General features: G+C 41.9%; 2 protein-coding genes across 3 annotated transcripts; both read left to right on the top strand.

Annotated features, from left to right (window-relative positions):
* Positions 1 to 1,213: 1,213 nt before the first annotated feature.
* ube3b (ubiquitin protein ligase E3B) lies at positions 1,214 to 16,960 on the top strand. 2 transcript variants are annotated; one of them, XM_015366445.2, is made up of 28 exons: positions 1,214 to 1,274; positions 1,863 to 2,017; positions 2,897 to 3,066; positions 3,256 to 3,376; positions 3,668 to 3,727; positions 3,945 to 4,049; positions 4,416 to 4,512; positions 4,820 to 4,905; positions 5,015 to 5,097; positions 5,219 to 5,324; positions 5,609 to 5,729; positions 6,284 to 6,461; positions 6,598 to 6,764; positions 7,009 to 7,176; positions 7,667 to 7,838; positions 8,042 to 8,160; positions 8,837 to 8,951; positions 9,112 to 9,211; positions 9,373 to 9,492; positions 9,798 to 9,974; positions 10,068 to 10,178; positions 10,452 to 10,589; positions 10,946 to 11,011; positions 11,227 to 11,285; positions 11,681 to 11,863; positions 12,509 to 12,620; positions 12,861 to 12,953; positions 13,322 to 16,960. In XM_015366445.2, the coding sequence occupies exons 3-28, from the start codon at positions 2,906 to 2,908 to the stop codon at positions 13,511 to 13,513; spliced, it is 3,210 nt and encodes a 1,069-aa protein (XP_015221931.2). In that variant the 5' UTR covers positions 1,214 to 1,274; positions 1,863 to 2,017; positions 2,897 to 2,905; the 3' UTR covers positions 13,514 to 16,960. The 2 variants fall into 2 exon arrangements, with proteins under 2 accessions (XP_015221931.2, XP_069038246.1); XM_069182145.1 differs by lacking the exon at positions 1,214 to 1,274 and adding an exon at positions 1,289 to 1,465.
* Positions 16,961 to 17,862: 902 nt separating this feature from the next.
* aldh3b4 (aldehyde dehydrogenase 3 family, member B4) lies at positions 17,863 to 26,224 on the top strand. Its single transcript, XM_069182102.1, has 10 exons — positions 17,863 to 18,011; positions 19,018 to 19,213; positions 19,770 to 19,880; positions 20,960 to 21,080; positions 21,528 to 21,613; positions 22,064 to 22,145; positions 22,395 to 22,784; positions 23,178 to 23,344; positions 23,556 to 23,655; positions 24,395 to 26,224. Exons 1-10 carry the CDS (start codon positions 17,956 to 17,958, stop codon positions 24,592 to 24,594), a joined length of 1,509 nt encoding a protein of 502 aa, XP_069038203.1. The 5' UTR covers positions 17,863 to 17,955; the 3' UTR covers positions 24,595 to 26,224.
* Positions 26,225 to 26,229: the final 5 nt, after the last annotated feature.

Here is a 26,229-nt window from a genome sequence, read left to right as displayed (position 1 = left end):
TGGGAGGGGGAATGACGTAACCATGCAATTATCGGAGGATTGTCAGGGCGTCCTAAGGGGCGAGTTCTATTCATAATGTACAGTATACACGTAACTTTATTATCCTTTCAAAAGGGTAGAAAGTTGTCTTTGGCATCACCGTACAAAAGTAAGTAAAACAAATAACAAGCAACGTTAAATACCCGTCAAAAACAAACAATAGTCCCAACCAATCAACAGTGCGTATACAATAGACTCATCTCGCTCTGTGCATATTGCCCTATCATTACATTAATCTGATAGCTTCAGGCAGGAAACAGTCACTAAGCTGTGGTTAGTACACCGACTGTACAAGGAGCAAAATATTTCTTGTTTACATTTTTCTTGGACGTATGTTTTTAAAACGCCTCCCAAAGAGCACCTCGTTTTCAAGTCACAGTATCCACCAATTAAAACATAAAAGCGAACAGGTCCTTCCACGGTAATCTAAAACACATTTGAGACGAATCTCTTCTATGTGCACTGAACAGAATTCTTAGCTATATAGCTTCATGTTCACTGTTGGTATTAAGTTAAGGCGAGTTTAAAGCATTTGTACACATTTGTTTTAACGCTTTTATTTGGGCACTCTATGACAACACCGTTATATTGATTCTAATGAAGGTGTTATCTGCACACACAAAAAACAGAATATGGTATACGGTAAGGTAATTGCACATTATGATACATCCCATTAAGGATTTTTTTAACGTTGCGACAATACTGTGTAATTAACCAAAGCAATACATTTAACTTTTTTTCCAACCCCAGATCTCGCTGCCAGCACTGAAACAGCAATCGTTTGCGAAACTTAAAAGTCGAAAACACAATCATTATTTTAATTCAACTGAATATTTACATCGTGGAAGCCTTTGCCTATATTGATTGGATGCTATATGGAATCATGGTTAAGATGTTAAAAAAAAGTTTAGATATCAACGTCCATAATTTCGCTGCTTGTTTTGCCCCTCAGAGAGTGCTTAAAAATCACCTCCGCCCCGCAGAGGGAGTAACCGTGAAAGAAATCCCACACATGCAAAAATAGTTCCATTGCTGCATGAAAATTCGTTATTTTAAAAGGAGTAATGCAAAAAAAATCAGTATAGCGTGAAATTTGTGACTGTAATTATACTGATTTTAGATCCTCTGCATTTTCTGATCTTTATCTTTAATGTTTTGTGATGTATTAAACAGCGTTGTTGTGCCTCCGGAAGTTTTTTGTGGTAACACCGAAAGGATTAATGGCTGCTTTCAGTGTATGGGTTTTGTTTTTATTGTTTACATCTTTTTACCCCAGCTGAAGGGGTTATGGCATTTGATATTTTGTTGATTGAGTGCGTTCACGCATCGTCTAACTAATGCACGTTTATGATTGTCGTTGTTTGTAGAGCGAAGAATTGCGACATAGTATGTCTGAAAACAACATTAATTGAACATTTAGTAATAGGTACGATTGTAGACACCATTAAGCTTTATTATATCAATATATAAAATATATTGCACAGGAAAAAGGCAACGGACGGGTTTTCTATGTTGGTACATCGGTTCAGTTCTAGTTGCTGTTACTTGGCAACTTTGAATTCATGTTACACAGTAGTAGTGTATTATTTTCTTAGAAGTGTAAATACACGGGTTTTATCAGCATTTTGACAGTTCAGGCAACCCGCTGTCAGGACCAAGGGCTAAAAGGTTTTTGAACTTGTGTGGGTTCAAAATGCGAGTAATAATTATTTCGGAAGGAACACGACCGAAGACATTATACGCACCCTGAGGTGCGATGTTGTATTTTGTGTGGTGCTGAATCGCAAAGGAATTGAAAGTATATACTTATTTTTACCTTCCAGAGATGACACCCTGATCAGCTTTTGCTGGGCTAATTTGGGTTCTACTGCAGTTTCCGGAAGGACTCTTGCTATTTTGGGCCTTGGAGGGAAAATTTAGCACATGCTGTTGTGTCTGTAATGAACTGGGAATCTCCTGTGACGAGCAAACGCCTTAGGTCAGTGCCCTTCCTATTGAAATGTTTCCTTGCAGTGTATGGATGTGAAAGTGGCTTTCTGCTTGCTGTCTACGTATTTTAGCAGTACTACACGCCATTAACTATGTGATGGCTTTAAAACAGTCTTGTTAATGTTTGATAAATGTTCCATGTAAAACGCGTCATGATTCGTATAAGCAACAATGATATTTTTCTGTATGATGGCTTGCAGTTTATTCTAGTCTTTTTCGGGGATGTTGTAGAGATAGAAGGAATATTAGTAAAGTTACACAACTCTTTTTGCAAGTCAGTGCCCTTAGCCTAATTTCAGTCTACTTAAGTTAGCACTTTTGTGATAACACAACTCCTCTCACTACTAAAACTGGGCGGTGTGCTGAACGATTCCACTTTTTACTTCCACATAAGTGATTGGTGGTTCAGCATCCCTGCTAGCTCGTGCATTGCTGTGTGTCAGCCTCCTCTGTCAAGATGGTTTATTCAGAGTGACCTGCTGAGACAACACCCTGATCAGCTTTTGCTGGACTTATTTGGGTTCTACTGCAGTTTCCAGAAGGATTCGTGTTATTTGTGCCTGACTGCAAGTCAGTACAATGGTGTCCCGAGTCCTTAAACTAAGTACACTTTGCTGTCTTGAGAAAGTAGTAAACCACAACAGAGGTTTGTACTGCATCAGCATAGACAGTGTAATTGCTGTCAAAAAGATGAAATGACTCTTAAGAACAGTTTGCTTTTCAGAAACATGATGTTATCGTCAATGCAGTTTTTTTTTTCCTTCATTAAGAATAATTCATAAAAAAAGGAAAGGGCCGAAATGAAATGGGCAGGTATTTGTTGTACCTGCTGTGAGTCTGTCAGTGCCGTTTTCCCGTCTTTCCCCAGGGGTGAAAGATGTTTGGCACAGTTCAGTCGTCCAAGTCCCAGTTCCTGGACAAAGCCCGGCAGGCCCGTGAGGAGAGGAAGGGCCAGAAGGAGCGGGAGAAGGCGGCCACGCAAATCCAGGCCCTTGTCAGGAGGTTCCTCTGCCGCTGCAAACTGCAGAAGCAGATACGGTCAGTCCAGCAAGCTTTCTCTGTGTTGGGCACTGCTAGACTGGGGTCCCCTTGTCATGTCCGTCAGAACACTGCAGCAAGTGTACATCACCCTGCTTCTTAAATGACTTAACTGCCCCCCAAAATATCAGCATGTGCAGTATGAGCTGTACGGTAACCAGACTGTTGCTCACTCTCTTGATTCCCTAGGAAAGAAGTAGATGAATTCTTCGAAGCCTGTGATACTGGATCTTGGAAAAGAAATGCACTTTCCATTTTTAAAATTGCAAGAAAGTTATTATTTATATTCAACTTAAAAGAAGACAAAGTGGTGAGTGTTATCTCTTTTAGACTTTGTTTTTCTCATCTTGCGGAGAAACGCAGAGAATCTAGTAGTGAATTTGTCAGGTTATTGTCGTTTTTTAACGGTGTGTGAGGATTTGGGATTTTTGTGTAGTCTCATGATGTCAGTTTTCCTTGTGTTTAATGTTTCATTTAACGTCTGGATTGTATGAAGTGGTGGAAATGTGGTATGTATTCACAGTGTTTTGCAGTCAGTTGAAATGTTTGTCCTATAAGTCATCATGTTTTGATTGTTTGGCTTCGTTTTATTTTTATCTAGAGATTTGAGAAATTGTGTCGCTGTATACTTGGGAGTATGGAAGTTGAAAACGAACCCAAGGTAAACATTTCTAATTTTTCCTGATAATAGTTTCCCTGGACCTGTTTTTTTTTTCTTTTTACTCAACTAAAAAAACACATTTTGCAATGTTAATTTCATTTTTAAACATTCTCTGTTTTTAATGTACACATTCTGTATTCCAGATCTCTTATTCTGGATTATTTCATGTTCCTGACTGATGTTGACATTTTAAATTCAGTGTTCTGTATGTCCATAGGTTTGGTATGTGTCCTTAGCTCTTTCAAAAGACCTCACCATCCAATGGATCAAGCAGATAAAAGATATCCTGTGGGTGTCCTGTGAGTTCCTGAAGAAGCTAAAGGTCAGTAGGTTTTCCTCAATTAAAATCCTGTAAATCATAATCCCTTCTGCTGTCAGAACTATTTTTTTTTGCATAAGATTACAAACATTTGAGAAATTTAATTATAGCATCAACAAAATAACTAGCACTGGTGAGAAATATCCAATTTGGTGTTGTCATATTCACGTTTGAAACTTGTCTTAGACATGTGAATCATAACAAATTCACTAACATTCTTTGAAAACATTTGTAAATACTTATACTGTGCTATTTGCTTGACATGGAAGAAGTGAATTAGCCTACACCGTCCGTGGTTTGGTAAAACAAAAAGGTGTTGGTTAGCATTTTATGAGGGTATTTGGTTGATTTGTTTGATCTTTCTTTCAGCCTGATATCCTTCAAGACAACAAAATGGTGACTCTGTACCTCACTATGCTAGTGACTTTCACAGACACATCCAACTGGAAGAATGTGAGAGGGAAGGGTGAGTGTTGGGCATTTCAGGATCTGGGATGTTTCCCGTAATGTCTGCAGTTGTTTTCAGAATAAAATCCTACATTTACAGTCCTGTAACTGTAGGATTTTTGTCCTATAAAGATGTTGTAGACTTCTTGTGTCAGCAGATCGGTTTGCAGACGTTTTCTCTCAGACATATTCTCTGTGTATTTCTGATATTTTAAAGTTTGCTAGAACTTTCCCGTTCATAGTTTTGTCAGATTATCTTTTTAATGCATGCATAAGAGGGTAACACACACTGTCCCTGGCTTTAAGTGATGTACCTCTTCTTGCAGGGGAAGCTCTTCGGCCTGCTCTAAACCGTATTTGTGAGAACATCATGGGGCATCTCAATCAGAAGGGCTTTTATACTGTCTTGCAGGTAGCTTAAAGTTCTTAAATGTAATGCATTCAAATATGAAAAATAAAACCGGATATAGTGTAATTGTAATGTAGACTGACAATCTTGTTTCTTTTCATATTTCTTCTAGATTTTATTAACAAACGGATTAGCAAGGGCCAGACCCTCTCTTTCTAAAGGATCCCTAACAGCCGTATTTACACTGGCATTAAGGTATTTGTGTCAGTTGTCATTTGAATTTTATACTTTTATTCATTATTGTCATTAAAGGATGTGTGCTGATGTGGTTGCTTTTGACACGTCATCTGTAATGTGTTTCTCCTTTTGTTTGCAGGCCTGTTGTTGCTGCACATTTCTCTGATAACCTCTTGAGGTCTTTCCTGATTCACATCATGTCTGTACCAGCTATCATCTTTCACCTTAACAGTCTAACCCCGGAGGTAAACACTCAAGTATTTGTTTTATTTTTTGGGATTGGGTTCCCAACTCTAGTCCTTCAGGTCATCAACATCTTAAGTACATGAATGTAAATTTTTCTTTACAGATCTTGATTTAGGATTAAAGTAACCTAGAGAATTGTGTTGGATTGTGATCTTTGATGGACTAGAATAGGTATAAAGGCAGTCAGCAGTTAAACAATGACTGGCACCAGTCTTCAAATGGGTTTGGCTAAGTAAAACCCAAAAAGTGTTGTTGTGAAAATGATTTGCTGGTATCCTTGCAGTGCATGACTGTGATCCAGACCCATGACCTCCTCCGAAAGTTTATCCTGTTCCTGAGCCGTGAAGAGCAGTGTGGGGATATTTGTGTTTGTCTTGAAGGAAGCCACACATTGTGCTTGCTAGGTATGTCACTCTCCTAGCTACACTTTTCCATTCTGGTTTGTCATACTTCAGTAGGAAAGATCCCTTTGTAAACTAAAATCTAGATTATGTGCTTAATTTTAAATCAGGTTTTTAAGTCTCTCGTACATCTGTTGAATTTTTAAATTAATATTGCTCTGTTGAAATTATCCAGGATATATACAGCATATACTGCATGCTGCACCTTTGTTGTCAAATACCCCTTTCTTTACTGATGCATCAAAAAGTGTTCTTTTACTGCTTTGTGAAAGTATTAATAGTCTCTGGCAAAGTGCATAACAACACCGATTGGAGTCAGTGTTGTCTGCAGTGAAGTCTGTAAGCATGCTGAGCACTTTGAATGCATTTAAAATACATCATTAAAACAGTGATCAAAGAACTGAATCACACTGTTCAGTGTAAGACATGAACCATGTGTTAATTAAAATGGCCATCCTAATAATTGTGTACAGTATATATTCTCATCATGTGGGTCGGTAGAAACTTTGATATTCATGCATGTGCTACTGATCTTTAACGGTGTGTTATTGCTTAAGGTAACCTGATCCACCTGGCTTACCTGACAGAGAAAGTGCTAGAGGAGGAGGCAAATCACTTTGTGAAGGACCTGACAGACATGTTATCTTACTGCCAGAGATATGTGTCTCAGAAGAAGTCCAATCTCACACACTGGCACCCAGTCCTGGGTTGGTTCTCCCAGACCGTCGATTATGGGTCAGTAGAACCTTTCTGCAGTCTGACAGTGATTTGGAGTATTACGTTATGTTTGGCATTTGATGCAGTTGGCATCTGCACTTGTGTTGCTCAGAACAAGGCCGCTTTCTCACTCCGTTTCCTTGCGTCGTTCCAGATTGAACGAGTCCATGCCTTTGGTCACCAAGCAGCTGCAGTACCTGTGGGGGGTCCCGGTGATCCGGACCCTCTTCAGTGATGTTCTGAGTAAGAAACTGGAGAGCCAGGAGCCGGTCCCCGCACCTGCCCTGGCAGGGACATCACAGAACAACCTACCAGTCAAGAGTGAGTAAGACGGAGCTCCTTTCCCACTCTGTCTGCAACTGCTCAGTGGTATGGTGATACTTTAAAGATGTAAAGATTTCTGCTCTGGTTCCACGCATATTCTAGTGCTAGTACTCTCACCACACACCAGCTCTCAGTGACAAAACCGGTTTATAGATTGGGAGTATTAGGAGGCCATGATTGGTAGAGGCCAATGAGAAAGAGCACCGTTCCCGGTGACAGCTCCTGTTCTGTGTGTCCTCAGGCCTTTTCAAGAGGGCGTTTCAGAAGTCTGCGTCCGTGAGGAACATCCTGAAGCCGGTGGGGGGGAAGCGTGTGGACTCGGCGGAGGTGCAGAAGGTGTGCAGTATCTGTGTGCTCTACCAGACTGCTCTCACCACGCTCACCCAGATCAGACTGCAGATCCTCACAGGTGTGAACTCTACCATGAACGCCGGCTGGCGTTAGAGCCCTAAAGCCAGTTACTAAAACTGATTGCTTTTTCTCCGGTCATACGGCTCTTTAATTTCTTTACTTTGTGGATCTGCGATGAGCTGCGTTTGCTTTAATCCATGCCTGCATCATTACATTGCTGTGATGAGGATGATATTCTTCAGGATTCTTCTTTCATTTGCATTTTGAACTTTTGAGCCTGACTTTTACAGGGCATGTTGACTGAGAATGATGTTACATGTGACATGTTACAAAGTAGACGGGCAACCGACAGTAGAATTTTTTTTCCTTTTGCGATCTGTAAGAACCCTTGCATTAAAAAACCATCAGCCAAATGTTCATTATATGCAGTATTTTTTACTCCATCGCTGTTGTGTTCCACGTGGTCATGACTGTGGTTTGTCAAAGCGTTTCATTAGGATATGAAGCGACAGGAGGAATCTAGTATCACACCTTGTCTCTCCCTACAGGCTTGACGTACCTGGATGACCTGCTGCCCAAACTCTGGGCTTTTATCTGTGAGCTAGGACCCCATGGGGGTCTGAAGCTGTTCTTAGAATGCCTGAATAACGACACAGAAGAATCAAAACAGCTTCTGGCCATGCTCATGCTCTTCTGTGACTGCTCTCGCCATCTCATCACGTAAGCCAGAGACGCATACTAAGTTTAGACTGGGGCAAAACCTAATGCTACAGCTAAGATGTCAGGTGCTGGAGTGAAGGGCGAGTGGGAGAGCTCTAACCTGGCATTTTCCTTCTTTATCTTGAGAAATAACCACTTGTGGAAGTTGTGGATATTATCTCATTTACTCTCCGAATCACGTTCCTGGCATTGTCTGCTTACAGGATCCTGGATGACATTGAAGTCTACGAGGAGCAGATTTCGTTTAAATTAGAAGAGCTGGTCACCATCTCCTCCTTCTTAAACACTTTTGTGTACAAGATGATCTGGGATGGGATACTGGGTGAGTGCAGAACAATAGTGAATTGCTGTGCCTTCAGTCCCCTGTTGTTATACACACACATCTGGTGCTACAGGAAAATAGCTTTTCAAGTACTTAACTTTTGACAGGGGAAAAAAGGTACAACACAGCTGTATTGGATGGTAAATGTACTCATAAAATGTATATTAAAAATGTAACCATTTATCTGATTGTATTCCTTAGTATGTATGCAGTTCAGGTAGGAAGTCAGATATTCGCTTTAATGTAGGGTGCTTTCGTGTTTTAATTTTTTGAACGTGTTTTTAAGGATGCAGCTCAAAAATTGTATTTTACGCCAAAGCAATATAATGTTACGCCATCGTAGTCTTCTACAGATGTTTGAGTTGATCGGATTTCAGATACCATTGTGAAAAACCACAGCTTTGTCCAAACACCTTGACTTACAGAGTGGGTTTTGCCTAATTTCCTCAATATCCTCAGCCCAAGGCACATGTAAGAACAGGAGAGGAGAGAGGAGGCCATTCAGCCCATGTAGCCTATTGATATGAGGATCTCATCCATGTGTAGCTTGAATCAGACGTATCAGCTTCAGCCACATGGCTGTGTGACGTGTTCCATACGCCCACAATAATTTGCGTGAAGAAGTTCTCTTGTTTTAAAATGCCCGGTGTTCATGTGTTCCTTTGTGTGTTTGCAGAGAACGCGAAGGGAGAGAAGCTGGACCTGTTCCACTCGGTACACGGTTGGCTCATGGTCCTGTACGAGCGGGACTGTCGCAGGAGGTTTGCCCCTGATGACCACTGGCTGCGCAAGTGAGTGCTCGTGATGATCGTCTGCGCTGGTGCTGCACAGCAGTGATAGTGTTGCGTGAGGATGCATGGCCAGATACGGACTGTGAAAGGGGGTAAACAGAAAACTAGTGCAGCATTTCATTTAGCACAGTTTGATTTACTTGCCTCTCTTTTTGATCAGAGACCTCAAGCCCAGCCTTTTGTTTCAAGAGTTGGATAAGGGCAAGAAGAGAGCCCAGCTCTTACTACAGTACATCCCTCACGTCATTCCTCATAAAAATGTAAGTATTGAATAATGGGAGAATGAAGATTTTGCCTATCAGCTTGATTCACTCCGGTGGGGTTTTTGTTTCTTTTTGTCTCTCTCTGAGATTATGTTATTGTAGGAGCAACAACCTGTCTCATCCCACTGCCTGTTGACATATTCTCTCCTTCCTCCTAGAGAGTCTTGCTCTTCCGCAACATAGTGACGAAGGAAAAGGAGACTCTTGGATTGGTGGAGACGAGCTCCGCCTCCCCTCATGTCACTCACATCACCATCCGCCGCTCCCGAATGCTGGAGGTATCGGATGGGTTGAAACGGTGTAGGGCTTGTTCACATGTGTAATTCAGGGGAAAGTATTTAACCGTGAGGTCTCGACAGGAAGTTTAAATGAATCCCTTGTATCGAATATGCTAGCAGGTGCATAAGATGAGTGCTAGGTCTAGCCACAATTTTAATCAACAGAGCACTACATCTCTCAGAGAGTGGAGGGTAGAAAAAAAAATCACCTGTATGATCACTGCAAGCCAGAAATGTATTTGTAACCACCCTACTAGCACGTGGCCTTTGGTCTTAGGGGGGTCGTCTCTTTCTTCCTCCTGCAGGATGGGTATGACCAACTGCGCCGGCTGCCTGTCAACTCCATCAAGGGGGTGATTCGGGTGAAGTTCGTCAATGACCTTGGGGTGGATGAGGCTGGCATCGACCAAGATGGAGTCTTCAAAGAGTTCCTGGAGGAGATCATCAAAAAGGTCTTCAACCCAGCTCTCAACCTCTTCCGGGTATGACGGATTCACATGTCAGCACACGTGATGATTCAGAGCGACTGCTTATAACTAATGAACTCTAAAGGTTGATCTTTTCTTTTGCCACAGACCACCAGTGGAAATGAAAGACTGTACCCTTCCCCGACATCCTACATCCACGAGAACCACCTGCAGCTCTTTGAGTTTGTGGGCAAGATGCTAGGCAAGGCTGTGTATGAGGTGAGCCAAGATTACAATGTCTAGAGAATCAACGAGAGAGAAATGTTACAGGTTTGAGGGCACTGCAGGATTTCTTAATCACATTTTTGGATCATTAAGAGTCAAACAAACAGATGAGCAGCCTGTTTTATTTCCTGTCATTTGGAACCCTTCTTGGTTGGGGCAGCTTTACTCTTTTGTTTCTGCAAGGAGTGATAAGCCTCATGTCTTCTTTAGCGTATGTAAGTTCTTGCCTTATGAGAGTCTAAACTTGCCGGTCACTGTGCTGTTTAGGGAATTGTGGTGGACGTGCCTTTCGCCTCGTTCTTCCTGAGTCAAGTCCTTGGGCACCATCACAGCACCTTCTACAGCTCCATTGACGAACTGCCCTCCTTGGACTCTGAGTTCTATAAAAACCTCACCTCTATCAAGGTAATAAAATTATACCTTACTAAATAAGTGTCATTATTCACGTTGCTTGTTGTTATGACTTGGGGCTTGATTTCAAATGACTTATGAGGTGTACATTCTCCTGCCATGAGAACTGTAACTGTCAATGCCATTACCGAGGGACATCAGCAAGAAGTCTCCTTCCTGCTCTTATTTGTCCTGCCCAGCTCAGGGCATACTCTACCAAGCTGTACAGAGACAGATCTTCCAGAGGGATACGTGCAGGCCGTCGAAGCAAACGTGTCTGTTTAAAGAGTGTTTAACTGCAGCCAGAAATGTACGATTCAGGTGAAATTGGACCAAAATGTTCACATGATCATATTTTTTTCTATCACAAGCGCTATGACGGGGATGTCAGTGACCTGGGTCTAACCTTGTCATATGATGAAGATGTCATGGGACAGGTAATGTCAGCTCTCTTCTTCAGTTGAGATTTTGTTGCTTACAGAAGAAAGTCTAATCTATACAATCTTAATTTACAGAAATGCTTTACTTCACATCAGTAGAGAGTTTGGAACATTACTAGCTATCAGTATGTGATCACGGAACCTTAAGGCAGGATTCCACATGTGATTCTTTCTTTAGTAGTTAAAGCTCTTTGGCTCTTTGTTCTTCTCAGTTGGTGTGCCATGAACTGATTCCTGGGGGAAAGACTATCCCAGTCACTAATGAAAACAAGTAAGTTAACCACATGCTGTGCTGGTTTCTTTAAAGGTCATGGTCATTCCCTAACATTTGTACATGCTTAGCAGAGATGACCTACAATTTAGGGTGAGTCGTCCAATCCCACCTAATTCCACAGATCTTTCTGAAGGCTTTTTCTAAAAAAAAAAAAGATTTGTGAACTGTCAAAATTGACAGTCTTTTGGGATTACCTCTGCTGCAGTGACGAAGGAAGTAGTAGGGAAAATGAATGGAATCGATGTGAAAATTTTAAAATTATTTTGCCATGGGGTCATGATTCAATGAACTCATATATGCCACTTTGCAGTACCTTACATAGTTACAGACATTGATATAATTAACTATGATTCTGAATTTGATGATGCTCCTTGCTCATGCCTTCTGTCCAGGATAAGCTACATCCACCTGATGGCTCACTTCAGGATGCACACACAGATCAAAGACCAAACGACAGCTTTCATCCGCGGGTTCCGCTGCATCATCAATCCCGAGTGGCTGCACATGTTCTCCACCCCTGAGGTGCAGCGTCTCATCTCCGGGGACAATGCCGAGATTGACCTGGAGGACCTCAAGTGGGTGTTCGGGCAAGGGGTGTGGGCAAGGGGTGTGGGCTGGGGACAAAGATGCACATGGCCACTGTGCTAGCTTCTTTAAAAATAGCTATGAGCTCAATACAAATGTAGGGTTTATTAAAAAAACATGTAGCACTTTTTTGGAAATTCCACTCAAAGCTCTTTACAGGTATTGGGGACTCTCCACCACCACCAGTGTGCAGCCCCACCTGGATGATGCGACAGCAGCCATAGTGTGCCAGAACGCTCCCCCCACACCAGCTCTCAGTGGGGGGGAGAGCAGAGTGATGAAGCCAGTTCAGAGATGGCGGTTATTAATAGGTCATGACTGACAAAGGCCGGGGGGACATGTGGCCACCTGGGTAACACCCCTCCCATGCAGACTTATTATTAAATAATAGTAGCTGACTCTGCATGGCATGGGGTCACAGGTGGGATTCTTGTTTGAGATCTCTGGGGCAACCTTCAGGGAATGAATCATGTCCTGGCTGGATGTGGTTATGTCACTTGACTAGATCTCTTTTGTGGCGTACTGGCTACGATGGCAAGTGGAAACTGGTCTTAGGAACTGCATGTACTGAAAATAGTGGAAAAGGATAGAGGACAACTACAGCTGATCTCATAATTTCTTTTTTTTTTGTACAGGAAACATACAGTCTATTATGGTGGCTTCCATAGTAGTCACAGGGTAATAATCTGGCTGTGGGACATTTTATCCAATGACTTCACAGCCGAGGAGAGAGCCATGTTCCTTAAGGTAATCCTCTGTCATCCTCTCTGTCACAAAAGGCTGTGCCTAACGTGCAGAAAAATAAAATACAGCGAACTGTTTAGACTGCAAAAATGTAAAAATCGTAGACTCTTAAACAGTAAATTTCTCTCATTCTAAGAAAAAGTGGTTTCACTTTATTGTGCAGTGTCTAGACTGTTTAACAGGCTCCTTAATGCTTATCTGGAGATCCCGGTTATGATCTCAGCTGTTGTTATCGGTTTGCAGTTTGTCACCAGCTGTTCCCGACCTCCACTCCTGGGTTTCGCCTACCTCAAGCCGCCTTTCTCCATCCGCTGCGTGGAAGTGTCCGATGATCAGGTGAGGCAGTGCGAAGTCAGTTTTGATCATTATTCGCTTTCCCACACTCCTTGGGTGTTCTCTGCTTCGTGTCTCCAGAGAAACCATATAGACTGGTGTGCAGGCATATTAAACTAATTCGATCTCAGGGTAGTAAAAAGATTTTCTGTGTTTTTTTTTTTTTTAAGTGCATTCATTTCACTGCTAGTGCTCCCATTGGTTTTTTTAACGATTAAAAAAAAACACGATGACATGAATGTCAATACGGTCTGTTAATACTGTTTATACAGTCCCCTTTGAAGAGCTCTGTGCTTGTAGTTGGGAGGCCGCGATAAGAAAAATGTTGTCTCGGGACGGGGCTGTTTCAGACTTGTGGTGTGTTTCTGTAGGACACGGGAGACACGCTGGGCAGTGTCCTGAGGGGCTTCTTCACCATCCGCAAGAAGGAGCCAGGAGGCCGGCTGCCCACCTCATCCACCTGCTTCAACCTCCTCAAGCTCCCCAACTACAGCAAGAAGAGCATCCTGCGGGACAAGCTGCGCTACGCCATCAGCATGAACACGGGCTTTGAGCTCTCCTAGCACATGGCCCAGGGGACCAGAGAGGAGCTCACGCCACACGCCAGACACTGGGGCTCACTTACTGCCTTTGCACTCCTGCTCCATTTGGGACGAGATTTCTCCTGTCTGAGATTATGCCCTTTAATGTCATTTTTTTTTTCAGCAGTGTGCAACACGTCATTGTCAGTGAGTCTGTGTTGTTGCAGTAATGATTGTGTCAGAGCAGAATCACCGAACAGAAGCAAGTATAGCTCATTACTTTATTTTTAGTCCCAGCCCATTTAAAATCATTTTATTTTGTAAATTGATCAAATGTCCGTGGCTTCATCTTAAGCATTTTACGTGTCTCAGGCTCAGTAATCACTCCCATGACTTTTAAAAGTAGTTTGCATTGTCTCAAGTTTTTTAATATTAAACTTAACGAGAAAGCAATACAGATTTAAGCCATGAACCTTTCTAGTTTCAGAAACCAGCTGTATGGCATGCAACATTCAGTATTGTTCTCCAGGTTTGCTAAAATGATCTATATGGAGATTAATTAGATATTGGAGAAATAAGTCCAAATACAGTACAGTACTTGCAACTTGTTAATTTTGACGTTGCCAAAAAACACTGCATCAGATTTGCTCAGATAATGGTGACTAATTTTGTTTTCATTATCAGAGACTATATAGCAACTTATTTTTAAGAGGAGGTGTTTTTGTGTTTCTAGGAATTTCAGGAAAGACTAGCTTTATCTTTTGTAGTGGGTAATTGAGAAAATGTATAATTTCCATTATTGTATGTTTTAACAACATACTTATTTACCTCCCCCCATATAACAGAAGTTACCTCAGTCCCAACAAAACTAAAATTACACTACTTTATATAGAAACATACCTCAGTTTGTTTTCTGAAGGTAGGCAGAAAGCTGCTGAATTTAGTTTTCAAAATTGATCTTGTACTGTGAGGTGCAGTTGTAGGATGTGTATTTGATCATATTGTTGAAGAGCAAAACAGCCCTGAGTTCTATTGAAGCAACTTTCTGTACTAATTGGATTTAAAAAACAACAAAGCGAAAAAAAAACACTATATGGCTCCTCAGATTGATGAAAGAGATTTGTTTCTTTTCACAAATTCACCTTGAAAAAGAAAGACTGATACTTCTTGAAATGTTTTGTTTTCTTATTTGTGAAGTATTTGCGCATTTATAGATTTCTTCCATTTAAATATTTTCAATTTATTGTTTAGTGTTTATAGAGAAATTAAAATTATGTACAGCTTTTCTTTTTGTATGAAAGTTCAGCATATTGTGGACAAAAGGTTTATGTTATCTCATCTTTTAATAGCTAAAGAATTGAATTTGATTTTAGAGCTGAACCTATGAGAAAGCATTGCATATTGAACCTAACCTTGGCATTTTGTCTAATTTGCTGTAGGTCAGTGGTTTAAACTGGAAAGGAAGATGTCAAATATTAAGGATAAATGATGTCAGTGTTTCTTACGGCTTTCAATACATCAAAACATGTTTATCCCAAAAATCAGAAATTTGTTTCCCCAGCAATTAATAGAGAGTACTGTTAGGGATTATGCTTGTAACTCTCTCTATTGCTCCTTATTGAATAATGTGGGTTTTTCCTCATCTGCGTCTAGTGCAATACCAATGTGGTAAGTGAGCATTTGTAAGTCACTGTTCTTAAACGAACAACAGATACAAAATAATTCCTTCCATGGGGTTTTTAATGAATTAATCTGTCATATTTTGTAACAGTGTAATGACATCCAAGACGGTTTTTGTTTTCTTCACCATATTGTTGCCTTTGGTTCCATCAAGGGATTTGCCTTTTTGATTGCTGTAATGGTGTCTTTTGGAACCAAGCCATAACTGCTGGGAAGACTCAATTCCAGCAAAGACTGAGACCTGACTGCAAGCCACACTTTTGAGGCATATCAGACTCTGAATGGATGCATCTTTCACCTGGGGCAGATGAAATAGAAGACTGTAGAAGCAGCTGAGTGGTGACGCACACTGTAACTTTGTTTAACTTGTGTATGCAGTTTCTTTAAGAAGAAAGAAAAAGAGACTAACCCGTGGACTGTAGACATGCAGCATTTTGGATTCCATGAAATATATCCTGAATCACTCCTTGGAGGTGATGTCCCTATATAGCTTTCTAATATAGTGACAGTTAGTTGGCCTTGAGTGACCATGTCTGATCTCTGTGTGAAATTGAAAAGATTGCAGATCTGATGGGTACCGTCAGGGTTGTGTAAGTTCAGAAACAGACTAGTGTTGGGTAGGATGCACCTCCTCTATTCATTGTTGAGAGCAGCGCCTAGCCCATGCATGAGTCTGAAAAATGGGACCTAGAGTGGAGAATGAAGAGACCATGGAAGCAATAGCCGATCAAATTTAAATTTTTATTATGCAAACAGTGTACTTGCATAGCATCGTTATGTCAGTATGTGTCTTGCTGTGGTGCACCAGACCCTTTACAACACTGTATTCCTTTCCAAGGTGATTTGTCGATTATTTGCCTGGATTTGTAAATAAATACATATCGAGATTTTCTTTAAACTGGGTATGACTTAAGGTGTTAACAGCAGTTGCCTTAGAGTTCTTCTCAGATCTCATTTTTATCTTATTCCTTCTCTTGACCAGAAAATGTAACACATGGTTGAAATTAATACTTAGATATTATCCGTTAGAACTGCCTTCTATGGATGAGCTTAATGTTCAAATATGTTACAGCCATTTTGACGTTTATTGTTAATCTGCAGATAACCTCCCAGCATCAGTATACCTGCTAAAAGATTGCATGTACCCAGGAAATGAAGGGCTTAATTTTTGCCATTTGGTGTACAATATTGCAATCTAAAGATGTCTCTGATGTGTAGCCTCGTGTGCTTTGTGTACCACTGACCTAACAGATATAAGGCAGAAAAGTTGTTTTTATTTGACTTTAGAAGGAATTATGGTACAACCATGAAGACCGTATAAAGGGACTCCAGTCTTGTCTAGCACTAGTCATGAGAAGCTTTTTAAAACTATTCCCTGAGTGGACATTGAACATAATTTCCACACCCTTGTGTTTTTTCTTTACCTTAAATGATACAGGAAGAAAACTGAGATTTATTTTAAAGGTATCTGGGAAAAATGAAGAAATTGTTGCACTATGAGAAACGCTAGTTGTGATACTGTTTCAATGTAATAAACGTGTTTAAAAATGTAAAATCTTACTAAAATGAAATGACTGCTGTAAGATACTAGTTGCAAGTAATGCTTTGTTTTTTTTAAATGTATACTTTACAATGAACTGAGTGTGTGCTGTTTTTGTTGATTCCACTTGATAATACCTAAGAAATTTCTTATAATGAGGGAAAACGATTTTCTACTTCCTAAAACAGATAATCCTAATCACATCCCCTCACTAAGAAAAAATAAGAACAGGAAGATTTTAATAAAAATTACTTTTTCTCATCAAATAACATTTCCCACATTTGTTGTTTCTGAACTGTTTAAAACAATACTAAACTTAATTTCATATACCACCTTTAACAGTGTGATCTCAAAGCACTTTACAGTAGGTTTAAAAAAACAGTTATAAGGATAGCACATTTCAATGTATGTATTTTACAATGAACTGTGTGTGCTGTGTTTGTTTATTCTACTTGATAATGCCTAAGAAATTTCTTAGGGAAAAAAGATTTTCTACTTTCTAAAACAGATAATTCTAAACACATCGCCTCACTAAAAAAAAAATAAGAACAGGAAGATTTTAATAAAAAAAAAAATTAAAAAAAAATTTAAAAAAAAAATTCATATAACACCTTTAATAGTACGATCTGAAAGCACTTTATCCAGTAGGTTTAAAAAATAGTTACATGGATAGCACATTTCAAAGTATGTACATATAAGACAATCGGTTAAAAAATGGCGTAGTCAAAGACATTGATTAAGTACAAGCCTTTCTGGAAAAGAAAGGTTTTGAGTTTAGATCTAAATGCATTCAGGGTAGGTGAATCTCTGATAACCCTGGTGATAGTATCCCAGAGCAAGAAAGGGCCCCGGACTCTCTAGAATGTATACGAGCTTGGGGGACAAACAATACAAGCGTTTGAAAACTATTTCAGATCTTTTTTTATAATTATTTTAATCGACGTGTGCTGATAGCCAAATACATACTAATATAAACCTATAAGTTATTGTATTGGGTCTTAGAAAGGGATTACGAAATAGGGTAGTGACAAATGAGTTTTATTTACGCTTCAACTTTAAAAAAAAAGTTGGAGTCATCAATGACTGATTAAAAGCCCACCTGCGTTTTTTTTCCCGTCTGTAATTTGTGGTTCTCCTGTTTTAGTCATGGGGTAGATCAACTCTACTGCGCAGCCTCAGAGACCCGTTAATACTTTGAAAGCGTCCAAAGAGACGCTAAGATTTAAACGCCAAACTTTTCTGGTTAGTTTCTGCAGTAACAAGGATGTCTAGCTTGCAGACAAGTCCCTCTCCTTCTCGGTGGTTTAAGTCATTAAGGAGGTAGGTGCGGTGTGTTAATGTCGATCTTTAATTCATCATTTTTTATAAAAAATAAAATAAGAGCCCACCGAAGTCAACATCCATGTAAACAGATATGCATAATTAGCTTATTTTCTGTATAGTCGCTAAAGCAGTTGAATAATGCTTAGATACCCAGCAAACATCTTAATTCGTGTGACCATTCTTTTGATAAAGTCTTCAGTATTGTTCGTAATATCTTTTTCTGGTGTTTAATATTGTGTTTGCATTACGTTTAATGGCTGCATATTTTTATTTAGGTATTTTTCTTAAATGGACAGCTTTAGTTTTTCGCTCATACAAGCTCTGTAATTAGTGAGCTTTTAATTTTATGTCTGTTGCTCGTTGTCAGAATAGAAGAGCTTCAATTTAGCAACGGTTTTGAGGGTTGCGCTTAAAATAACGAGCTAAACGACAAAAGTAAGCTTAATATTATTCCCACTTTCTGTCCCTTCTCTGAGCTCGGGGTGTGAAGCATCTCTCACGCTTGCAAAACTGTTTTAAGAACATCGGTCTGATTTTAACAGCCTCTTAGAACTCAAAGAAGAAAGTTCAGACGACCCGTAACAATTGTGTCCCAGCTGGAAGCAGAAAATCAAAACATTAGTTGCAAAGCAAGCAAACTTAACTTTTTGAAAGGTTGGAAACTGATCTAATCCATGTTTAAACGTGTAGGGAACATTTCAGATGTAACCTGTTAAGCAATATTGTATTAGATCCTAACAGGACATTACAAAACCTCCCTTAAAAGTATATCAAGATTATGTTTCCTCCTAAAAAATATGAGCTGGTCAAATTCCTATGGTTTTATATTTTTAATTTAATTACATATGTACAGTAAAAGCACTGGTTATTGTTGCCAGAATGTATTTTTGCTTGTATATCATGCATGATGATTTGTGAGGCGACTGAACACCAAGAGTAGCGACGTGCGTATCGGACGTGCAGAGGGAAGCTGGTGCGGTATATTGACGTTTCTTGCCTGTAGAACCCGCTCCAGTGATCTGTGCGTGAAGTCCTGCCCTGCGCTGTGTGCGGAGCTCCTGAAGAGAGCCAGGGCTGCCCTCCAGGCTGGCAGGACGGCGCGGGAGTCCTTCCGCCTCGCCCAGCTGGAGGGGCTTGTGCGTATGCTGGGGGATCACGAGAATGAGTTTGTGGACGCCCTCTCCAGAGACCTCCACAAGGTGGGCACGGCGGTCTCCGGGTGCCGACTTGCAGAGCATGCCAGTTCAGACTTGTAGCCGGTTCTGCCTCGGGCAAACGGCATATTGAGCTGGCTGGTGGCTTATGCGAGATCGAGAGCTCAAGCAGTACAGCAGAGGATTATTGTACAAGAGGTCAAAGCGGCACAAAACCTGTGACCACTTGCATTAAAACAGAACTGCCTTTTAAAACTGTTAATGCGGGTGTGAATTTCTTTATCCGTGTTGAAACAGGTGTTTGTGGCCAACGTCCTCTTGGCTGCCTCACTTGTATTTTTATTGTTCGAATCAGTAGTTCATAAGAAGCCCCTTTCGACCAGGTTTTGTGCAGGTGAAGTGTAATGAAAGCCTATTTTTGATTAATTTTAAGCCTCTGGGCCATCATAAACCTTTTCCTTAAAGCCTTTAAACGCAGCCCTCTCAAAACGCTCATTACAGTATGACTTCCATTTGGCATTGGTGCTCTGTTCCTTGCAACACTGCACGGTGGCGTGCTTAAGTGTTCTGCTAGAAAAGTGGATCCCTCCTCCCTCGGCAGCCCCGCTTTGAGACCTTGCTGTCGGAGGTGATGCTGGTGAAGAACGAGGCCCTCTTCGCCATCAACAACCTGAAGAAATGGATGGAGCCGGAGTGCGTGGAGCGCACCCTGGTACTCTTTTTGTTTTTTAAGATCACTTTATTGGCCATATACAGCTTCTTGCATGAGGATATTCTTTTCGCATACCCCAGCTTGCTCTCCATGAGACACAAGGACAGGGAGAGAGAAACTTGGGGTCAGAGCGCAGGGTCAGCCATTTATACGGCCCCCCCTGGAGCAGCTGGGGTTAAGGGCCTTGCTCAGGGGCCCAAACGGAGTAGGATTCCTCTGCTGGCCTTGGGATACAAACCGGCAAGCTTCCAGCCACAGGCGCAGATCCTGAACCACACAGCCACCACACTGCCCTCTTACTGTTTGTGTGGGGTTTGCTGGAAAAGTGCCTGTGTGCCACCCTATTCCCCTCACGATTGACCCTTGGCGTGCAGTGTCTGGTAGGACTAAAGTGTTACATAATGTCACAGTTATGTAGTCGTCTTATGAAGGAACTTGGATCTCGGATTACGTTGGGGGGGGGGAGCTCATGGGTTCTCCTGAAGTAAAAGGATAAGAAACCGTTCAACTTCGTAAATCTGTGTAGCAAAACATTGTGCAATTTGCCTGTCTTACAAAACGGTGCATTGTGCGCTGTGTGCCAAGGATTACTCTGGCTCCAGCTTGTTCCCCTCGCCATGGGTTTAACTGGGGTCTGTCTGCCTTTCTGCCTCGTGTGCTTTGGTAACTGCAGAATTGTGTTGGGAAAACGCGTCTGGATTAGTGCCGGCTAGGAATGGGGAAAATAAGAGTTTGTGAAAAATGTCTTATAGAAACCTTTGGGATGTCATTCCGGTAGGTCGACGTTCTGGTTTAAAGTGTATTGAAGGAATTGAATCTTTGAGAACTGACAAAAGTTTCAGGGAGGGGGGGAAAAAAGTAATTTATACTTCCTACAAACCAGTTATACACAAGTAAACTCAAGCTTTAAATAATCTTAAATACCCAAATGTGTGTTGTTTGTGGGGGGGATAACCTTGTTAGTTGTCTCGGTTCCCGTTTGTCAGAAACACGGTGTGCCAGCAGGTGGAGGTGTTTGCTGTGGAATAGCAGGGCCTGCGGTGCCCCACTGTGAGGCTGGCTGTTTCTTTCTGTGACAGACCACCTCGCTGGATGAGTGTTTCGTGGTGAGCGAGCCCCTGGGGGTGGTCCTGATCGTTGCGGCCTGGAGCAGCCCTATCCAGCTGTGCCTTGTCCCACTGGTTGGTGCTATAGCCGCAGGTAGGACACCTGCAATGCCCGGGGTTCCCCGGACACGCAGTCGGGGGGTTATGAGGATTTGAAAGAGCGCGTTAGTCAGTCCTGGATCTACCTGAAGAAAAAATGTATTTGCTCGCACCTAGAGATGTTACCTTAGTGTGTCTGACGATGTAAAATACCTACTGGTAGTGTTTTACACTACAGCCTAGTTACGTTGACAGCTATAGAGTTTGTTTATATTCTAGCAGAAGTTTTATCCACGTAGTTGACCTAAAAAACTAGGAGATGGGTGGCTGTAAAGAATAAAGCAGAACATTGCTTTTTCTTGGTTATTCCCCATTGAAACGTGACTTTAGTTTCCCATAAGCTCCCTTTTCACATGCATTAACAACCAAAAATTAATATTCTTGGGTGGATATCCACGTCAAGGTGGAGAGAGCTTGCTGTGTGTTTTATTGTGTTTCCCAGGCAACTGTGTTATCATTAATCCCCCTGAGATCACCTCTCATGCTGCCGAGCTGCTACAGAGGCTTCTCCCCTCCTACCTGGACAATGTGAGTTTCTGGACCTTAATCGGACAACTCCCCTGCATGGGCTGCCTCTCTCGTCATCTTAATGAAGAATTGAACTCCATCCACTGTGCATCAGATTTAACAGACCATGATGCCAGGGCTTCTGGAGGCTCATTAATTGCTTAACAGCTACTTTAATGGGGCTCTTCAGAGGACATTAAGTTAATTAATGGACACTTGCACAGGCACTAAATTTAAGAATGATGAATCAGGTCAGGAAATGGTTGTTCTTTGCTACGTAAATGGTTTGGAAATCTGTAAATTGGAAATCCTCTTTCAGTAAGGTTCTGTAGTACACATTCAGTTCCGTTGGTCATGTGCAGAAGTGCAATGAAATGCTTATTTGCATGTATGCTCCAATGCAAAGCCTTTAAGCCCTCTAAGGGCTTAGCACTCCCCCCAGAACAGTGTTCATGCTGGTTCTTGTCTCAGGAGTGCTATCATGTGATCCGCGGTGGGCCTGGAGACCTCACCGACATGGTGGAACTCAAATTTGATCACGTCTTTTTCACAGGTAACCCCTTTATTTCACATTTGGGTAATTCTTTTTTTATGTTATACATGCCATCTTGCTAGCATTAAAAAATATTTACCACTGGCATTGATTCTGTCTTGATCTGCAATGCACCGCAGTGCTTAGAGAGATGTCCTCAGGCTTTCCAAACTACCCCTTTTGCCTCATTTGAAAACTGGTGACGAGTTTCTCAGAAATGTCCCCGAGGACGAATGCCAACCTGATCTCTGGTTTTGCTTGGCCCTCCAGGCAGCGGTGTCGATGGGGGGAGGGTGATGAAGGCAGCAGCCCCCACACTGACGCCTGTCACTCTGGTCCTGGGAGGAAAGAATCCCTGTTACGTGGACCGGGACTGCGATGTAAGCACTGCCGCTCGGCGCATTGCCTGGGCGCGCTTCCAGAACGCCGGCCAGAGTGCGGCGGCGCCCGGTTACGTGCTGTGTCACGGCGAAGTTAAGGACAAGCTGGTGCAGGCCTTGCGGGCATGCCTGCTGCACTTCTATGGCCCCGACCCCCGCCAGTCCGGCAGCTTCGGGCGTCTGGTGAGCTCGGAGCACTTCGCCCACGTCCGTGACCTGCTGCAGAGCTCCGGGAAAGTGGCAGTAGGGGGCCAGGTGAATGAGGCCGAGAGATACATAGGTAAGCGTGCCTGGAAAAAGACATGCATCAAAAGCTGTAATACTGGTGCAGGTGCAAGGCTATGAGGAACGGTGCAAGAATCGATGGCTCTCCAAAGCAATGGGCTCCAGTTCCTGCAGTGTAAAAAGTTAAAGGGAACCGAACTGATCCCCACTGCCAATCAATGAGTACAGCAATTTGACTGTAGTTCTCTAGCGCTTCGCTACAAAGGATGTCTCGTTGCTGAATGAAGGTGAAAGCTTAACGTGTGTTCTGAAAGCTTCTCTGTAGGCCCTCTTCGGTTTCAACTGCGAAAACAAGTCTTTACTGCGTTGGCCCTTTCACACGTGTGAACCATGAATAATGGCAAACCCATCAATGCTATTTATCTAGAAAAGTCTCTTGTCCCGTCAGCTCCCACAGTGCTGACAGATGTGCAGGAGATGGACCCCATCATGCAGCAGGAGGTCTTGGGCCCAGTTCTTCCCATCCTGACCGTACACAGCGCAGAAGAGGCCATCTCCTTCATTCGCCGGCAGCCGAAGCCTCTGTGTCTGTACGTCTACTCTAACAACAGCAAGGTACAGCACTCGCACACGCAAGCAGACAGTCAGGACCTGCTTAGCCTACATGGATTTTAGTGGCCAACTGGCGTATTCTGAGAATAGGATTATAAAAGAAGGAAAGATTTTGCTGAATAAATTGAAATGCCTCCAAAGCTAACTAGCAAACTCTGTGTTACTGTATTCCATCTGGGATGGGACTGAAATAACCTCTTGGTGTTTGTTGCAGATTATTTCCCAGATGATGGAATGCACCTCCAGTGGAAGCTTTTGCTCCAATGACAGCATTCTGCAGACCATGATGGCCACAATGCCATCTGGAGGAGTCGGTAAGGAATGGAGGCATTTGAGAAGTTTGGTATTTGCCTTATGTCTCTTATGCATTTCTTTCCAGTGTTGGGCAAAATTTAAGATTTTAAATTGACCTAAACCCAATCTGATAAAAGGAAAAGGTGCTGTACCACAATCTGCTCAATACTCATAGTGATACTCAACTGAAGCTAGGGGTGGGCTTAAGCACGCTGACATGGTAATGCCAAGAATAAATTCATTAAAAGCTTTAGTATAAAAGTTAAGTGAACTTTGGCTATAAAAGTTATGTATTACTGCTTTAGATCTTAATCCTGCTCCCGAAACACCACCTTGTCAACATTCGCAGCTTGAAAGAGAGATACTTAATTTCTTACACCAGCGATTTTTCTGGACACTTAAAGCACTGCATGGTGCAAGTCCGCTCACCACACACCAGCTCTCAGATGGAGGCTGAATGCGTTGCTTCTGACGTTCTACAGTGACAAAGTTCAGACCACACATGTGAGTTCGGCCTAGAAGACATTTGGTAGAATTTTTCCGTGGACAGGAGTAGGTAACCTTGACTCTTTGGGTCCATCTTGCTTACAGTAAACCCCCAGTTTATGAATGTGATATTCAGTAGCATGGCCATTCAGGTAATGCACAACGGTTGAAGCTGTACTTGAATTCAGACGTTCTGCAACGGACGATTATTGCAAAAGCCAGCACTGCTCGCTTCGGCTCGCTCTTCTAACCTGGTCCTCTCTGGGCCAACAGGTGCTAGCGGGATGGGCTCCTACCACGGGCGCTACAGCTTCGACACGTTCTCGCACAAGAAGTCCTGCGTGCTCCGCGGCACGCGGATCGAGTGCGTCACCTACCTGCGCTACCCACCCTACGAGGACCGCAGCCTGTCCCTCATGATGTGGGCCGGCTCTCTGTCCCGCAAGAGCCAGGCCTGGTGCCAGATCCTGTGAGGGCCCGAGCACCCGCACCTGGAGTCTTGCGTCTTTCAGAGACCTGCCTTTTGCAAGGGAAGGAAGGTATACTGGTCTAGTGACCCACCTGCTTCCTTGCTGAAATGGAGCAGAAGGCACCAGATCTAACACTGTAGGACGCGAGGTGTACTGGCCAGGACCGAGCTACAGGTGTGGCATGTATCTTCACAGGTCTTGGAGCTGGGTTCACTTACCGGTGACTTAGGTGTTCACTGTCTGTTGTCTTTGTGATGCTGTTTCTGTGTGTAAGGGGGGGGTCTTGGGTTGACATTGCAGGAACAAATTTACAAACCTCTTTATCAAGATGTGCTTTGCAAATTTGTTTCCATCTGTATCGTCACTCTATAGTGCCGCTATATTTTAAGTGCAACATTCATTGCTAAACCATTGTAAGTGGTTTAGCTTTATCGGCATTCCGAAAATGTACAATTTGAAGGCAGGCACAAAAGGTCATGTATTTGATTAGCATTTTCAAATGGTACACAGTAATCAAACAGTAATATTTTACTAAAAATTGCAATGTTTTTTGACATAGTCCCTCTTAAAATGGAAAAAATCTGAATTCAGTGAAAGTAGGCAGTGGTCATGGATAAACAAGTCATGTAGTGTTTGAGAAATTTCTCCCTCACTGGTTTTGAAATAATAATGATTTCATACATAAGATTGACTCTTCAGGATGAAGGTAGATAATGCATTTAACTCTTGGTTAAGAAACATATTGCGCTTTTAGATGGATTTTAATCTTTCCCTAATTTTAAAGGAGGATTAGACATTGTAATGCAGTACAATTATGTTCTTATCCAGTCTGTTCTGCATGCTCGTCGCATCAAAATTATTTCTGTAACTAAATCGCTAGTGCATGCCCACAATGTTGAAGCTACTTTAGAGACCACACTATTGAGTATCGCACAAATGTAGGAGTGTTGTCACGTTATATTAAAGTATGGGAGGCTGAGGTCAACCCTAAGGGTATTTTGCAGTGCTTACAGAGTCACCTTCGGGTATAATATAGGCATCTGTGCAGTGTTTGCATAACTTTAAACTTAGGAAAAGGGGGATTTCTTCAAAAACGGTTACAGAAATGTGATGGGTGCAGAGCTGATAGTAACTGATAGTCTCCTACAAAGCAAACAGACTGAAATACTTAAGAGATAACTGTATTGTAAACCTTAAATGAGAGAGACTGTTTCAAGGACCTGTGAAGCTGATGTATTTAAGATCTGAATGATTTTGCACCTCCAAATGTAAAAGGAATTTATAACCAGTTGTACCAGTATCCTAACATTTCCCAGCTATTCAGGTTTTAAACATTTACTTTTTGGCTGCTTTGATCAGAATCATACCGTTGTCTTTTTTTCCCCATAGGCGCTGCTTGTATACCTGCTTGTGATGTTGCCAGTTTCTAACTTGGTGGCTTGATTTCTTTGTGAAGTGCTTAATCTTAATGTAGAGGCCACTTGTTTAACTGCCTGGTCCGTGTAGATTGATTTACACGTTTGTCACATTGTTTGCATGTTGTGCATAAAATAAAACATATATTTGTACAAAATATTCTTGGGGAGTCTGAAAATAAATAGTAAAGAAAGTGCTAGCCATGCCTTACTTTCTTTTCCA

This window comes from Lepisosteus oculatus, chromosome 22 (genome assembly GCF_040954835.1).
Source record: "Lepisosteus oculatus isolate fLepOcu1 chromosome 22, fLepOcu1.hap2, whole genome shotgun sequence".
In the NCBI taxonomy this organism is placed as follows: Eukaryota; Metazoa; Chordata; class Actinopteri; order Semionotiformes; family Lepisosteidae; genus Lepisosteus; species Lepisosteus oculatus.
The sequence above is the reverse complement of the archived record's forward strand: the minus strand, read 5'-3'. Positions and strand labels throughout refer to the sequence as shown.